The sequence below is a fragment of the Platalea leucorodia genome, assembly GCF_965183815.1.
Source record: "Platalea leucorodia genome assembly, chromosome: 4".
Taxonomy (NCBI): domain Eukaryota; kingdom Metazoa; phylum Chordata; class Aves; order Pelecaniformes; family Threskiornithidae; genus Platalea; species Platalea leucorodia.
The window spans coordinates 117,907,716-117,925,818 of NC_138826.1; the positions used below are offsets into that span (position 1 = coordinate 117,907,716).

Consider the following 18,103-nt stretch of genomic DNA (forward strand, 5'->3'; position numbering starts at 1 on the left):
GTTGGAAAAGACACCTAAGGTCATCAAGTCCAACCATTAACCTAACACTACCAAGTCCATGACCAAACCGTGTCCCTAAGCACCACGTCTACACATCTTTTAAATACCTCCAGGGATGGGGACTCAACCACTTCCCTCGGCAGCCTGGTCCAATGCTTGACAAACCTCTCGGTGAAGAAATTTTCCCTAATATCCAATCTAAACCTCCCCTGGTGCAACTTGAGGCCATTTCCTCTTGTCCTATCACTTGTTACATGGCAGAAGAGACTGACACCCACCTCGCTACAACCGCCTTTCGGGTAGTTGTAGAGAGCCATAAGGTCTCCCCTCAGCCTCCTCTTCTCCAGGTTAAACAGCCCCAGTTCCCTCAGCCGCTCCTCATTAGACTTGTGCTCTAGACCCTTCACCAACTTTGTTGCCTTTCTCTGGACACGCTCCGGCACTTCAGTGTCCTTCTTATAGTGAGGGGATCAGAACTGAAAATAGTATTCAAGGTGTGGCCTCAATATGCTGAGTACAGGAAGACAATCATTTCCCTAGTCCTGATGGCCACACTTTCTGATAAAAGCCAGGATGCTATTGGCCTTCTTGGCCACCTGGACCCACTCGCTGGCTCAAATTTATCCAGCTGTTGAACAACACCCTCAGGTCCTTTTCCATCAGGCGGCTTTCCAGCCACTCTTCCCCAAGCCTATAACTTTGCATATGTATTGAAACATAAGCTGTGCAAGGACTACTAATCAAAACCATAATTACCTATTTCCACTATTTCTACTGTTTTGTTACATAAATATTTTTCTAAACCAATAAAGCTCTATGTAAGAACAACTTAATTATCTTTTATAATCTTTCTTAAAAATCCCTACAGGAAAACAAAAGGTTTAATACTGTACAGAATGACAAGGTCTTCTAATACTGATAGATTTTGTCAGTCAGGCTACCAGGAATACTGATATGGTACTGATTCAGTGCTGTGTTTGTGCAGTGCAATGTAATCATTGTCAACATCCAATATCTTCCAATAACAAAACAACTCATTTTTGTAAACTTGCTCCTTATCTAGACTTTAATTAAAAATTACCCTGAATAAAAAGTAATAGTTTCTAGAAGTTTTAAACTTGTGCAATTTAAATATAATAACTCGTTGAAATTAACTGATTTCTTTTGCACTAAATTGGTTTATTAAGTTAAAGTAAATCCTCTACCTTGAATTGAAAATCTAACGGTTGCTTTCTGAATTCTCAAATTAATATTCAAGTATAGTAAAAGAAAGGTCCACTCAGGAAAATCAGACAGGATGAAACTCCTGTTTATAAAAAGTTATAAGTTTTTCTTCATCCAGACTCTCCCAAAATTGAGCAAGAGACATATGCCACAAAAGAATGGGCAGAAATACTGCTATGGTCTACAAACAAGAACCTGCACATAATAAATATAACTGTTGGAACAAAGTAAATATGTTCTAAAATATGAGAAATGCATTTATTTCTTAAACTGAAGTCTGTAGAGAACATGAAGAGTACCATAAAGATATCATACTAGTTCTACTGGAAAGAGTGTTAATGACACGGTCTTGGCTGAGATCAATGAGGCCACACAAAAGAATAATATTACATTAGAAAATGTCTTGGACATCACTTTTATAAACTGATTATATCTGACATAATAAAGGAAACATTAAAGGAAGTTCTATTTTGCATGTTAAATGATTCCTTCTTGGAATGGCTTGTTTTGGAACATATCAAAGGAAATGTTAGTCAAAAATTGAAAAAGTAGTTATACTTGAGACATTAAGTAATTGTGACCACATCAGAATTAAATTTGGCTGTCTTAGAGGAGGAATAATATTAAAAAAGAAAAAAAAAAAAAAAAGAGAAAAATAAACCTTATGGTATGAAACTTCAGAAGAGATTCAAAACCAAAAGTGAAACATATACAAAAATAAAACAAAAAGGACCAAAACAATTTGAAGTTAATTTAAATCCTTGTATTTCTAGCTGGAAGTTACATAAACACATGATACCAATCATATGTATTTCTGGACCTTGAAGAATCAGGAAAATGAATTAAAAAAAAAAACAAACACAAACCAAAGCAGCAAAGAGTCTTTGTTTGTTTGTTTGTTTGTTTGTTTGTTTGTTTTTTTCCACCAAGCAGAAACCATTTTTAAAAAAGAAACAGCCCACTGAGGCCAACAGAAGAGAATCAACCACGACACGTGAACTGATGGGGATTTGATGCATGACCAGGTTATGATGAGATGACAAGTTAGTATGCATCAACTGACTTGTGATAACAGGATACCTCAGAATCAAAGTAATTTTGACCCCGAACTACAATGATTCTGTGAAGTTGCTTTATTTTATATTTGCTGCAGGCCGTGAATGTGCACCTGGATGCCACATGACTTGCTAACCCATTGCAAACTGAATGTGTTCCTGTGTCCTGTGTTTGTGATTTGCAAAGATACAGGGAAATCAGCAGAATGAGTAGGCAAACTCAAAACGGGAAACACAGTCTGCAGAAGGATGCATATGTGACCTGGGTTACCTTGCAAGAAATGAGTCACTGAACATTTCCTTGCAGTTCTTCACCACAGTAATTTAAGCAAATACTTGTTCAAGACATTTTTTTTCAAGTAAGAATGATAAGCCTCTGTCCTAGAGAAAAAGTACCACTTAAACTCACTGATAATGTTTTAAGGAGTTATTAGTACTTATTGACTTTCACCAAAAAGCAATTTTGCCAAACTTGGGCACTTTTAAAATGGGGGATCAGACTCTCCAAAAAGCATGTAATATTTCAAGAAATAAATGCAAAACTCTTTCAATTTACTGTCCATTTTTTCCTAATATTTGGGGTTTCTGTTTCCAAGAATTCTTTGCAATGCTGAACACTGTAATTTTAAAAAACTAATGCTTATATTCTTAAAAATTTTTAGATTTCAGAACCTAGGACTTCAAAGAAAAATACTGTAGCTCAATTTATTAACATGGAATTCTCAACATTGTTAAGAATTCATATGGAATTTTTGAATTAAATACTTATCTGCTAGCAAAAATAAGCATTCTTGTGGAGACTAGAATTCAAAGACAACACCTGTCATTTTCTCTTTAAAAGTGTTGCTATTGTTTCTGGCAATTGAGAGACAACACATTTTGTTTTAACTTTCTTAAACTATCTGCAAAATTGAAGTTAATTAAGAGTATCTTGATGAACATGACAAAAGAATAAATAGCAGCAGCTTAAGGAGAAATTATTTGGTTTCATCAGAATGCTAGAATCTTTGGAATGTATTTACAGTACAATCAATATAAGGAAAAAGATTTATTTATCTGATTTAGTATCTCAAAGTACTTTAAATAAAATGCTGCTGCACTTAAGTACTTTGGCAGTTACTAATAAATAAAACTGCTTGTTAGCACAACATAAACCAATTTGTTAATAGTTTATCACTCAGAGCTGAGTGACACCATCTAAGATAATACAAAGTAAATAAGTTGTTATTATTCCTAAATTAGAATATGCTCAGATACCCATAGATTTTATTTTTAATCTTGCTTGTCTACAGAATTGTCAGCTGCTAGCCTGATAAGCTTTTTTTTTTTTTTTTCTTTAACTGCCTATATTACCAAGTCTTTTGGTAAAAACTAGCTGATACTGATATAGTGGGTTTGATTTAGGTTAGATAAAGCCCTGTCTCACTAGGCTAGCTATCTGGTCTTCTCTAAAATTCCCAGTCCATATTTTTTCCCAGTCCACAGTTTTTCTAGTAAGGACTCTTTCATCTTCCACAGTCATATAGACCTTATGTGATCTTTTTTTCCCAGATGTTCTTTTCCTTTAAAACTATATTGACCTGGGCAGTCGTCTTCATTCCTTGGGTTCTTGCTTTAATATTCCTTCTCTAGAAAGCTCCACATGTGTGTACATCTCCAAGACTCCCCTGGGGATAAGATCACATCAAAATCCTACAGGGAAGGGCTGGGATAATAATCCCAACCCATCTGAAAGCAGGGAGTGTCACAGAATATCTCTTCCAAATACTCATTTATTGCACTGTCCCCATTTATTGGTAAAGGACAAAAAGAACCAAACCGTACATATTTATTATTTTAATCCTTTTAATCCTTAAGAACACAGACCTAATGCCTTTAACTCATGTAATAAGAAAATATCTTCAGCCTAAATTATGCTTGGTGATCAACTGGGTTTCCTAGGAGCAGCTACCTGCAACACACGAGAAGATTGAAATTTCCATAGGAACTATTGGAAAAGATAATTGCATTGCCACTGAATTGACAGTAGGTTATCTGACTTCACTACAGAAATACCAATTTGGAAGCACTAAAAGAGAGAATGATGATCTATCATAGTAAATATTATTTGATTCTCTTGTGATGAAAACAACAGTCTAATTTCCTAAGAAAATGAGGCTTTCTTGATCATTTTGCTCATTGATGACACAATCCATTTATCAGTTTGTTCCCTATGACACGTGAGATCCCTCTGACCAATTTCAGATTTATTGGGAAAAGGGTGGGTTGTTTCTAAAAAATATTGTTTGTCCAAGTTTCATGAAAATCAGTAGTTAAGAAATGGAAATACCCCGTTAATTCCTTAACCAAAAGGGAGAAAAAAATCATTATCCAATTAATCCAATTAGCAGGCAACTGGCTAATTAGCACATGCAAACTGACTGGCCAACAAACACACGCAGGAACAATCATACCTCTGCTACTTTTTGTCCACCTAGGGAGCCAAAAAAGTGGCTAATGAATATAAAGAGTTCTGTTGAACTCAACTATACTGTTGAAGGTTACGTGAGAGGGAGATAGTTGCTATAAGTGAGACTTTAGTGCCTGGGATACCATTATGTGTGCTGCAGTAAGAAAACATTAGGAATTAGGAAAGGTCAATATGACTTTGGAAGGATTAAATAATTTGTTAAGAATTGGAGATACTAAAAAAAATCTAGTGATAAAGAGATCTCAGACTATTTCTGTAGGGGAACAAACAGAGAAAGGACATGAGATATAAGCATATAGGAGATTAGAATGCATTTCTTTCACTTTTCATGTGTATTTTCTGCTTTAATGATTGCCTCCTATTGAGGCATGTCCTTGTTAATATTTCTTATTGCTGGTGTCATGCTGCTTAAAGATATTTCAGTCTCACTACGCAAAACAATAGGTAGTTGCAAGGAAGTTTTATTCTCACATTTAGATTAGATAATTCTATTGGGAGAAAATTTATGAGATTTAGCAAGACTTAAATACTTGAAGGTCCCAGGAGCTTGTTGGAAGTTTTTCATAAAACTTCAGAGTGAATCTAGATTTCTCAAATCTAATAGATTATTAAGACATTATTGATGATCCAATCAGCCCAACAGAAAGACTCTCAATGAAATAAAAGGACTGTAACTCTTCTTTCTCAAAATAAATATTTTAATTATAAAAGGATTTGGTTTAAAATTGCACACAGACATGTTTTATGCGTACTATAGCTTCTATAAGCATCACATCAAATCTCTGGAGTTCACCATCTAAGACAACTACCAGCAGTTGTGAGGTCTTTATTGAGGTTCACCATTTACATTTTCTGCAGGTGTAACATCTTTACAAGGGTAAAAATCAGTAACTGCTTAGCTTAGGAACTGATTGGTTAAAAAACAGTATTGTCCAATCAACAACATTAAGGTCAGCCTGAAGGCTTTCTTATCCAATTATGCAAGCTGCTCTCAGGATCTACCTCCACCCTTTAGTGCTCTCAGATGCATTTTTAAAAGTCTGTAAACAATCCTGTAGTGACTAAGTAGTATCAGCGTTATTACAATCCCTATGAAAGCAACTGCAGAACTCCAAAATGCCAACAGAAACACGTTATTACCCTGTTCTGCTGTAATGCAGTTACAACCATAAGTATTGGACTCAGGTGGATGCATTAATAGCTAACCTCTGCCATCAAAACTACAATGTCTGGCAAGAGCAGACCTTACAGACTGAAGGACCAAACACTGATAAAGCAAAACCACTGAGACAGAGTTTGCCTAGAAATCCACATCTGTAGAAACTTACCATCGTGTTGTGAACAGTTAAACATGGAAACCAAACCATGCCAACAAGGTTGTAGCAGGACGACAGTCATGGATATAATGTATGACTAATTCAGAAAAAGTCTGAAGCACCTTTTCATCATAGATTAGAAATCTACTTTCTTCATGTTAATTTATAGTTTACACCATTTAAAATATAAAACATGTTAAGACATGACAACTCTAACTCTCAGATATTCCCCATGGGTCCTGCAACACTCCCAGGCAATAGGGTCAGATATCAGTATGTGTCAATATATCTGTTACCTTTCAACAATCCCAAGGTAGAGAATTTCCATGCTGCTATCAAATTCACAGCACACTTCAGGAGCTGTTTTACAAGAATGTATAAACATCAGTTATTATTATTTTCAAATCTCTATGCTGTAAGTTTTTTGTTTTGTTTTACTTTTAAATTAAGAGTACAAGGAGTTTTCAACAGCCCAGAGATCTCATTTTACAGCTCAAGGGTTTTAGTGCTATTACACATTAAAGCAGTAAATGTGAAACCACCAAAAAAATCCATTCCATTAACCTGATATTATGAAGTAATTTGTTGAGTTTTCTGACAAAGTAAGGGGTTGTTCTGTGTCAAGAAAATTACAGAGACCACATATAGCACTTGTAACATCTATTTCACAATTCTAAATGACAGGTACCCACACATATTACTCTCTAAAATCCTCAAAGAAGCATTTTCTGAAAATACCGTTTTTCTTATAACAAAGGAGCATGGCAAGTTGTAAGTCTCAAGCCTTTTTGTAAGTGTTTTAACCAAAGAATAACATGGAAAGTAAAATTATACACATAAATCAAAATTTTCAGAGTTTTATGTTGCTTTGTAATGCCTGGGGTATGGGAGAATAGAACAACTTCCATCATGATTGTTTTTAACCGATCACGCTACAGGGATGGCCACAAAGAATCTGTGCCTTAGACTTTGATCTTGCAAACAAATCCCAACTTAACTTTTAATCAATGGAGTCATTTGTCTGATTAAAGGTACACACATGATCAAGTATTTATAGAAGCAAAGTTTTAGGATACGGTCTATAAGGCCATTTTGTGTGCAGCGGAAATAACTTAAACAGCTTGTATATAACCTCTGTTTATTACTGCTTCTTGGCCAGAGAGTAGCTGTGCTCTGGCAGGCAGCTGTGAGATGCTCACCTATTTCAATATGATAGTGTATCAGTTTAATTTAAACTGTTCTGAAAGCTGCTTAACCTAAGTCAGCATATCATGCTTAACCTAAATCAGCATATTGTGCTTAAACAAAGTCAGCATATTGTGCACTGAAGCAGATGCAGAACACATCTGAGTCATTACTGTGGTCCAGAGATAGCTGTGTCCAGCAGCTATGGTAGCCACTTACATTGCTCAGGTCACTGCTCAAGTGACTACACCTTCATCCTCAACTTCTAGACCATTATTAGATTGAAGGCACACTACTTAGTAATAATATCTTCACTTATACTTTATCAAGGCAATAGCGTTGCAGCTTGTAAACTCTGCAGTAAGTAATTTTCAGTCAAAGGGTTTTACCCTTGGATGTGTAACACCCTAGATCTATCATCAGACATTCATCCCAAATCCATCTCACCTACTTTTATTTAAGTGTAAGCTAGGCCTCTGGTTTAAGCTGAACATTATTCTCCTTTCATACTCAGGAGAGACAGAAATACACTTCCAGACTAAGTGCAACAACCAAATGGATCACCTCTTTCAGGAAGTAAAGTCAGGAACAAGGAGTATTCTGTCAGCTCTTTAGTTACAGAAGTTTGTGGGAGGTGTGCTATTGTCCTTAGTAACAGTGAAATAAGGCCTCTGTTATATTTTTGTATTAAAGATTTAATATATTTAGCAGTAGAATTTAAGGACAGTGTGCTGCATTCAAAGCTGTTTTTGGAGAACCACTCTTTACTGTAACGGTTTATTTTGTCTTTTCAAAGTGAAGCATTTTATTTACAAGAATTCAAGTATTTTAGAAATTAAATAACCCATTGCAGTGTTTAAGCATTGACCCATAGAAGCTGCAGTCACTCAACAAGGAATACTATGGAATCAATAAAGAGCTTGGGACTGTTTACAGCCTGGTTCTGAGCTATAATAAATGATCAACCTGCTGAATACCTTAACACCTACTCAACAGCGTGTTTAGAAATGACTACTACCCCAGATGCTTGTGTAACCTGAAAATATGCAGAAGGACATGGCCATGCCTAAGATAAGCAGAGAAGAGAAAATAATGACTTACTGCGTGTAAACACAGGCACATAAAGACAAGACATTTTTTCAGCAACAACATTAATAAGAACAAGATCTCTAAGGCAGCTTACGTCTTTCTGGGCTCCCAGACAACACATATTTTCAAGCTTTGCATCATACCATTCTCAATCAACTGAGATGAAATATTTAATACATAAAGGAATGGGTTTATTTTCCTTTACTCTTGGCTTTTACCACACACCCACGGGAAAGCACTTAGCTTAATCATAAATAAAGAGTTGCAGGAGCTCATGGAATTGAGCAACACTTGCTAACCTTTAGCTTTCTGGCTGAAAAATGACCTTCAGTGATGACCCCAGTGAATAGTGCTATCTGGAATAATTCCCTCACATCAAGCAATCTATTATTTCACTATTATTAAGTTTTAGTAACACTGCTGGGAGAAACCATCTGTTAAAAGAGAAACAAGGTACTGACCCTTAGGTATTTGGGGACTGTTGTTTTCTGCAATCAGTTTAAGGCACTTTTCATTCATTTTGTACAATTTCCTTTCACCAGTGTCAGGAAGATCAGAATAAGAAAAGGCCAACATCCCTGTGATGTTTATTGCACATCAACAAATAAAAGATATATTTACAGCTGCATTCACCATTTTACTAGGCCTATTAAACAAATGTGTTGTAAAGAAAAGCCTATAAAGCAAACTTAGCAACAGTAAAAAGCCCATTGTTTGACTCCCCACAGAAGCTTCAATTGCTTCACAGTATGAAGTCAGGAATCCTTTAGATAAAAATAAACACAGAAGAAGTAGAGAACAGATACATTAAGGATGTTAAGAGGAGTGAAGTCTTCTTTCACTGAATGCCTGTCTTCCAAGCACTGGTTCCTTGGTTTAGAGAATTATTTTGCAAATACTTCACGAAAAAAAACCCATTGTCATACTAGAGGGATCCAGTCAAGAAACTTTTAAATTTGTTTGTAAATATATTTTTGGGGATTTAAAGAAATAGAAACAGAGGATAAAGTTCACATGCCGCACTGAACAAGCGAATTTCCTAAAACCTGAAGTTCTTCAGTACTGATGAAGCAGAATGTTAGCAACACGATTTCACAAGGATCATAAACATCTTTTTTTTCTTAGCTGTTGCTGCCAAAACACAGTCTGAAGAGGACTATATATTGCCTGTCATCAAATTTTTATAAATAATTAGCATCTTCTGTTCAGGCCAAAGGGATATGAGACATCATCAGTGATTTTTTTTTTCTTTCTCCTGTTTTTGGCTAACAGGTTTTGTTTGGTTGAGTTTGGTTTTTTTGTTTTTTTCATGAATGAAATTTTTGGACTTTTATTTCTCCTGTATTTTGACACTTAATATTCATAGGGATCCTTTGAACTATATTGTAATAGATCACACAAAGCACAAAAATCTCATGTCTGTCACGCAATCTTCCTTGACTCGAAAAATATCCTTCACAACTAGGTTTCTGATACAAAAGTTCATATCAAGCAAATTCAACTAAGAACACTAATACAATTTTAGAAGCCAGATGTTGCATGTCTATGGCAAATTAGTCTTTACCATTAGAATATTACAGGGTTTCCTTTGTGTTGACTTTTTCACCTGCAGAAGCATTGAAAAATTCAGTTTTTAATCCGTTCCTTGATACTAGAGATCTAAGTACCAGGCAGGTCAGTTACAGAAAGTGCTATGGCACCAAGTTTCTCCATGGAAGGCAAAGAGAGAACACGGCAGAGAGTATTGCTGTTTCCTGGTAAACTTCATTGATTTTGTACTGTGAAGTGTACGACGGAAATGGATGGCACTTCCACCAGACAAATGAAATTTCAGTCTGAAACATTGAACTGCATTCAGGGACAAATCTTAGCTCATTATAGGTAACTGGAAGACCCACATTGTTAATAAGAGTTGAGCAGATTCTGATTGACAGTAGAGGTAATAAAGTGTACCAAGTACTATATTGAGACAGGGTAGCAAGACATGACATAAGCAACTACCAATTATCTGCTTTCACCTGAGACTAATAAAAAGTAATTTAAAGATGAGATTCAACTTTTATTCTATTAAAAATTACTTTTCAGCTACATGAGTGATCCAAGTTTTGCAGCTATTGGCTATGCATACAGTCTGTGTGTCATGCCAGGGCCAAGATGTTTGGCAGGCATCACTTTGTTGACATCTTTGTGGTTACAGACCTCCTGTACATACTTGCACAGAAACTGTAAAAGGAGCCTTTAACATGCCATTATATTCCGGAGGTCCTGCAAATTACAGGTAAAATAAGAATGAGAGTAGACTAGAAGAGAAACAAATATTCGTCACTAAGATGGTATATTCACCTAGAGCAGTGTGGCTAAGCAGTGTATCCAGATGCCTGATTGTAATGTGCTGCAATTTACAAAACCTCTGAAAAGGTCTAGCATCAAGAAATGTCACAGAGAAACCCTAAGAAAAAACAGAGAAACCCTTCCTTGTGTTCGTAATGTTGTTTCTTAAAAAAAAAAAAAAAAAAATCTCAAAACACTTTTGCTTAGGTTACTTTGGGGGCATTTGTAGGTAAGAAAAAACTGAATACATAATGATACATTCCTGCTTTACATTGTTTTGAAAGAGAAAAAAAAAGTGTGTAGACTGCTATAAAACAGTTTGCCAAAGGGATGCAGCATGACTGAAAGCATATCAATATATAGCTTCATGAAAACTAACAAAAGATGCTTAGAGGAGATACACAGTGAAGTCAGCCTTCAATTGAATTCATGAACAAGGTGAAATCTCTCTTCCAAAATAAGAATTTGTAGTCTTGAGGTTAATCAAAAGAACCAAGATCAAGGGAAAAAGAAATTTGTCAATGCGAGACGATAAAAGTGGGGAAACAATAGGTTGGTAACATTTGTTTTTGAAACTATGCTCTGAGAGAATCATGATGGTTTTACTTGTTTTGATGTATGTAGTAAACTCATTCAGTTCCTCAGACTGAATCACAGTGATGACAATTTACATTTTTCATCAATTTAAAGATGGAGTTTATTTAAAAAAACTTCTCAAATATTGTTTCTTCAAAGTTATTTACATCCTTTCTTTACAGGAGTTTGGAATTATAACTAAACTACACTACAGATTTTTTATAATGCAATATTTTCATTCTTTTCCTCTTTTAACATTTTCTTTCATGTTTAATCATGAATCCTTAACTGATTATTTAAATGCCAAACATTAACTAACCAACACAAAACATTTTAAATAGTATACTCAAGTTAAGAGGGCTTTTTTCTGTAAAACAAAGGTTATTATCTCTATCCCTGCAGGCTATGAATTTCTTTAAGAAATGAAGATTTTTCTAATTAATGCTGGCTGCATGCTATAACTTCATATTTGCCTGGCTACGTGAAGAAAACCAGGGAGGCAGTTTTAATAATATTTAGTATTCCCATTGCACACTTTTAGAATATTTGTTGACTGAAAGTTTCTCAAAAGGCCTGAAACAGATGCTCACCCTTGCACAGCATCCTATAAATCATACAAACAGCATTAATCCTGTTTTCATTTAAGTAAAATACAACACTTGCTTTCAGTGAAATAATGATGAGTACAAGATCTGATGAAGAGTTTAAAATAGCAGATGGTGTCACTTTGAAAGCAGGGAGGTAGCTGCATAGAAGCAGCAGCATGCAGGATATTCTGGTCTTGCACCTTCAGATGGTACTTAGTTCTTTAAAGCAAAAGTAGGAAAGTGATTGATGTTACTCAGCAAACAGTCTGCTTCTTGCATCCCCGGTGGTGGTGCTTATCACTTCAGAGTTCTGCTACAGCAATACTTACAGAAGCCTTTGTCAACAAAATGCAGTTATGAAAGGAACTAGCATGGATTCTCAGCCAAAAAAATCCTGTCTTGGTGAGCAAGTCCCTCTAGGACTACTTGGAACCATTCCTGAACTTGCTACCAGTCACCTCTTGTGATATGGATGATTAATAAACCTAAAGCTTGTCCTAATTGTTGGTAAAGAGTCAGTTGTCTGTCCAGTGGGATAAGGGATGCAAAAGCTCTCCTCTCTACCCCACAGGTGGCCCAGAGATATTTGTGTATCTTTTCCTAAGACATTTCTAAGCTGAAATTGAGTTCTACGTGGCCTTGAGAATTTGGGTATAAGAAGAGATTGCTTGTCACGTGGTTTTTCCAAACACTTGTAATTCTGGTTATCAGCCCTTATACTCAAATGTATGTAGACATGGAGCTGTAATACAGGATAATACAGGTCTTTAGTTCCTAAACCCTCAGAATTATACCGCTCTTTAATTCACTGTGAGAAAAATCAAAACTTCAATCTGTTATATATACATACATATTTTATAGATACATATATATGTGTGTGTGTATACACATCTATCTATTTTTTATACAGACTTCTCTGGACTGTATGTAAGCATAGACCACAAGCTAAATCCTTATTCTGGTACAAATTCAAGGTGATTTATATCTAGCATGAATTAACATTTTTCTCAAATTTGAATTTGCCTTCGTAAGAAAACTAGTCTTTCCTAGTCATTCAAAAACAGAATTCTATTACAGTGAAAGCTGTTAAAAATAGAAAACATTTTCATGCATGAAATTGAATCAGTCATGATTCAGTTATGGCTTATGTGTCTAGTCATTAATTAGCCATGATTTATGTGACCAGTTGATTACTAATTGAAAATACTATACTTGCATTAAATATATTTACCTACTTCAGAATTCACAAATGCCTGTCTAAAAATTTCCTACATTTTTGTTATTCAATTTAGTCATTAGTCCCTGAGTAAATTTTGCTGCCACCTAGCTAGAGATCAGACACAGTAAGATATCATGGATAAACATGATGAAACTCTTAGTGTTAATTAAAATGAATTTTAAATTACAATTATCAAGAAAGTTAATGTAGGTGTGATGGAAGTCTGACTCCTGCAAATGGCAATTTTTTCTGCTGTAACAGACCTCAGCAGCCCTCAAAGATTATTTGCCAGCCCTACCAAACCTAAATTCTTATATATTAAATGTTTTATATTACATATTCTACATATTAAAATCTGTATATGAACATGGAGAGTATCACTTTTCTTTTGCAATATTTCAGCTCTCCCTTCCTTAGTCTCCTGCTGCTATTATTTGAAATACTTATTCTTGGATAATAAATTTTCTAATCCAGATTATTTATTTCTAAATTCAGTCTGCTCCTTCTGCTTGCTGCATCTTGACTCTACTATAGAAGGTAGCAAGCAGTTCCCACAGCCGGTAAAAGGGAGATATTTGGATGGATAAGGCAGGCACAACTGTTACTTAACCGTACCTTTTCCAGACAAGAACAGTGTCCAGTGCATAGCTACACAACCTGAGATCAGGTGATGCCAAAATCCCTCAAGTCACTCAAGAGCAATGTAAATGGGTAAAACAGAAAACAGATCCCTCAAGATCTGCAAATCTCTGCACATAACCGACCTCATCAGATCCCATTGCAGCAACAAAGTTGTACAGACCGTTGGAGGGGGCTCAATATCTCATTTTCATACTATGTTACCTTTGCTCTTTACCGTGTTCACCAACCAGGGAAAAAAAAAACAAAACAAACAAACAGTTAGAAATACACTGCAAACCATGCACAATGCTTGAATTATACAATTATGTCCTTCATGGGCTCTTCAGGCCTACACGCTTTTAGTGTAGCTCTTTTAGGCTTATATAAATATATCCCTCATGTCCTCTTGAAACCCAATCCATTTCAATCTGTAATGTAAATAGTTTCTTTTTAACATGCAGTGTGTGCTGATTTCACCTTAATTATATATTTCCCATTGCAAGAATTCAAACTGTGGGATATTGGGAAAGAATTTAACCAGCAGCCTATAAAGAATAGGGGCTGAAGCTTGGCTTCCATTAACACCTCATTAGGCAGAGCCTGTATTGTATGTAAAATGAGCTAATGATTTTTAAATGTAGTTGTCAACCTATAACTTAATAGTGTAACTTTATTCCACTGTAATACCAAGTGAGTGATAATACATTTTTATCTCTACAAATCAAAATGAAGCTATTGGAGTACATTATTACCCTAAGCAAGATCTTTGTTGGTCATCATCAAACACTGACTTTTAGTGCAACCATACCACTAATACCACAAGTGGTACTAATTGCAGTGTAAATTTTCTGATAGACAAAAGCTGACAGTTTGAGGAAAACACCTTCAAGTCCTGGATATAAATATAGTTCAGCTTACTAAAAGTGAAGTTAGAACCATAAAATGACTGTTAGGTGGTTATAGGATTAGTTCTAATCCCATATAAAAGAACAGCAAAATTCTCATGTTTGAGTTTACTGTGAATAAAGACCATTCTCTATCTTACCAAAAATCACCATTACAGTTTGCATTAACTTGACAGGTTTAACAGTAGTTCAAGAATGCACGACTTTCATTAACTCCCACTGAAGCTGAGTAAATGACCATAGAGTCAAACAGGGGTTGCACAATATATCCCTTAATTGGCAAGGGGATTGTGGTATTCCTATCCATCAGGTGACCCCTCTGCAAGGGTTAGGACCTGATCTTGTTGCAGTGGGTTTGGAGGCATGTGTGCGCTGCAGGTGAAGCCTGGTTTGCTATGAGAGCAAAAAGTACTCTTTCAAATAGGAATAACTAGTTGCAAATACTTCTCCCATAACAAAAAAAATCTGATGTCCATAAACCTCATCATACTTGTCAGAGAAGCTTTTAACTTACCAGTCAGCACTAGCCTGTCTTGCAATGGCCTGAATCCCAATTAACCACCAGCAACCACAGTTACAAAGGGAGGCAGTGAGCAGGCATGCTTACTTTCATGTTTCAGGGTCTTTGCAGTGGAATTTAGAACTGAATTTACAGCTAGTCTACACTGAAAATTTACACATACAGGCTTCATCATCTGTACCAACACAGCAACTCACAGGACAGGCTGGAGCAGCTTTGTAAAGAGGGTGCACGGCCGCCTTTTCATAACTACCCCATGCCTAGCTGGTACCCACAGCAGCCCCTCTTGGGAGTCAAAGCAATTAAGATGACGGACCCTCCTGCTGTTCCTGTTTGATTAGTGAATACAGCATCGACATTTACTCATTGTCTTCATGCTTGGTCGCTACATTCTTTTGGCTGGGAGAGTTGCAGTGGCTGTTCCCAGGGTGCAGGCAGGTATGCCATTTCTAACCTTTGGCTCGGCATATGTGGTCATGCACTCACTGACTGCAACACAGCTTGTAAAATCAGTCACATTTCATAAGTGTCAAAAATGCGACAGGGTATTGTACAAGGCGAAATATAAGATGGTGATGTGTGTGTCCATGGTAGAGAATTTACTTGGGACAGATCTTTCTGTGTCATCGGATCCGAGTGAACTGACATCAGGCAGGGGAGGTTTGGCCCTGTGTGAGAAATGGGTGTTTTAAAATCTCCTTGAAAATATGAGAGTTATGATGTGTTATGGCCAAATTACTGGCTCCCTGCTGAAAATGGAAGTAGTATGCAGTGAAATGTACACTGATTCCAACCAGCGGAAAAACAATTACTTCTACAAGTGAGCACAGAAGCGGTTAATAGTCGCAGCACCAGAGTGGGGAGCTTGCCAAAACTGGCAGCTAAGCCAGAGTCCTGAACCAACATAACAGTAGGTCTATTTGTCTCATTTACTGTGCTTTTCTCATCTCCCTTACCCCATCACAAGCAAACAAATATCAATAATAATGATAGCCTTAGTAATTACACCTAGAAATAAATTAATGTTCAAATGCACATTTTCAACAGTAAGAGATGTGAGAGGACTATATAATCAGCATTTGTCACTCATTCCTACTGTACTCTGAAACCATAGGCTACAAAAGAAGTGGTTTATGTATTAAAAGGGGTCATATAATTTATTTCATTGAAAGCAATTGTTTACTTACAAGACAGCTTTCCATGGCAAATCTTTCTTTCTTTAAAACATGTTTCACTGCCCTATAAAAGCAAACCCCATTTCTTATAGCTTCCTAGCAAGACATTCAGACCAATTATCCTATTCAGCTTCTCTCTTTATAATTGGTAATTTAGCTTGCTATATAAAACACAATTAAACCTTGTTTAGACTAAAGCTGTCTACACGTGGAGCTGTAGCTGATGCTAATTCTTAAATCTTAGCCATACTTAAAATAGGTATTCTAATGCACTTCACACTGATGCAGCTTAGTTATCACTTTCATAACCACAGAAATGTTCTTGAGTAAATTAGCATTTGCTCATTCCAAACTATGTCAGCAAAAAGGCATTTTCTTTTCATCTTTGCATAAGAGAGAATATCAAAACATTACTGATTGGCCAATCATCAATTTATCCTGCACACTTACATTTTTTCACTCCTACTGCAATAACTGCCTGTTATATATATATATATATTTCTAAGTACATAACCTACAAATGTATGTACTGCTGCAGAGAACTGAAATGTCATGGTTGTGCACAGGTATTTTTATACATACACAGGATTAAAACCAAATCACAAGGAAGAGTTTAAATCACATGCAATCCAGAAACGAACAAGGACGTACTCTGAAGGAGCTAAGGAAGAATGGTTCAGGCTTCAGGTAAACTGAATCTTAAATAATTTAAAACCAAAAAAAAAGTTATAAGTACTCTACATACATATCTCAGAAAAAATAACATTTTTTTTCTTTGGGTAACTCAGTTAAACTGCAAGCAGTCTTACATTGGCAGTTAGTCATTTTAATTATAGTGTGATGACACTTGCTAGTTTAGAAAATGAATCATATGGTTGCAGAGGAATTCAGTCTTTTTGCCTTAGCTATATTTGTAGATAGATAGAATTCTAAAAGTGAAACAGACATTTAATTGTTTAAGGGTTACTTGAAGCATAAAAGTATATTTATTCAGCAATAATTTCACGTTATCTTCTCCATTTCTTTCCCTCTTATTAGAGACCAGACATCCTTCTGACAGCATGGAGGATACGACAGAATGACAAGCAAATCTGACACACTTTCAGGTAGAAGAATATTTCAGTAGCCTGAAATCATCACTGTAAGTGCCTTAAATCTTCCTGAATTCTGTAAAATTAATTATGGATACAGTTTAGTACAAGGAAACAATTCACAAGATTTCTGAACAGGAATATTTTACTCTGTCAAAGGTCCATAATTTAACCCCAATGCAATACTTTCAGTGCAGTCAATGAACTTGAATTAGCATAAAGTCTTTAAAAACCTGACACACTGACCTACCTTTATGTGACAGACGTAACCTTGGCTGCCTCGTATCTGTTGCACGACATCCAGTCGGTAACTCTAGTAACAAGCCATATAGTGCCAGGATTAAAAGGTCCTGGGCAGATGCCATCCTGCCCAAGATCAAATTCTTGCACTCTTCACTTAACTGCTGCTGTTTGTTTGTTGTTTTGGTGGGTTTTTTTTAAGGCTCCAAGTTCCACTTCTACTTTCCCAGTGCAGTTAGATCTCTCTCTTTGGTCAGTTTGTGGGGTATCTCTATGGGAAATTCAGCGTTCATCAGAGAAACACACAGCCTCAGCTAGCCATTTGTCAAGCTGTGCAAATGTCATGTAAAAATATTCCCTCCCTAGGACAATTGTTTATAAAGTGCGAGGACATTCCAAGGCGTTACTCTGCAGTGTTGTGTCTTGAGCTCTCTTTAGTAACTCTGCCAGTGGATTCAGGAAGAAGCTGTATTTTCAGTCCCTCCTGCAAGGCAATTCA

At 36.1% G+C, this 18,103-nt stretch overlaps 1 protein-coding gene across 1 annotated transcript in view; it reads right to left on the reverse strand.

Annotated features, from left to right (window-relative positions):
* The window catches only part of SEMA3E (semaphorin 3E), a gene marked incomplete at its 3' end in the record, with an annotated part of 151,396 nt that extends 133,534 nt beyond the window's left edge, over positions 1 to 17,862 (reverse strand). Inside the window, exon 1 of the mRNA XM_082308848.1 lies at positions 17,615 to 17,862. Coding sequence (XP_082164974.1) covers positions 17,615 to 17,729 — 115 coding nt within the window. The 5' untranslated portion in view covers positions 17,730 to 17,862. The remainder of the gene's footprint in view (positions 1 to 17,614) is intronic.
* Positions 17,863 to 18,103: the final 241 nt, after the last annotated feature.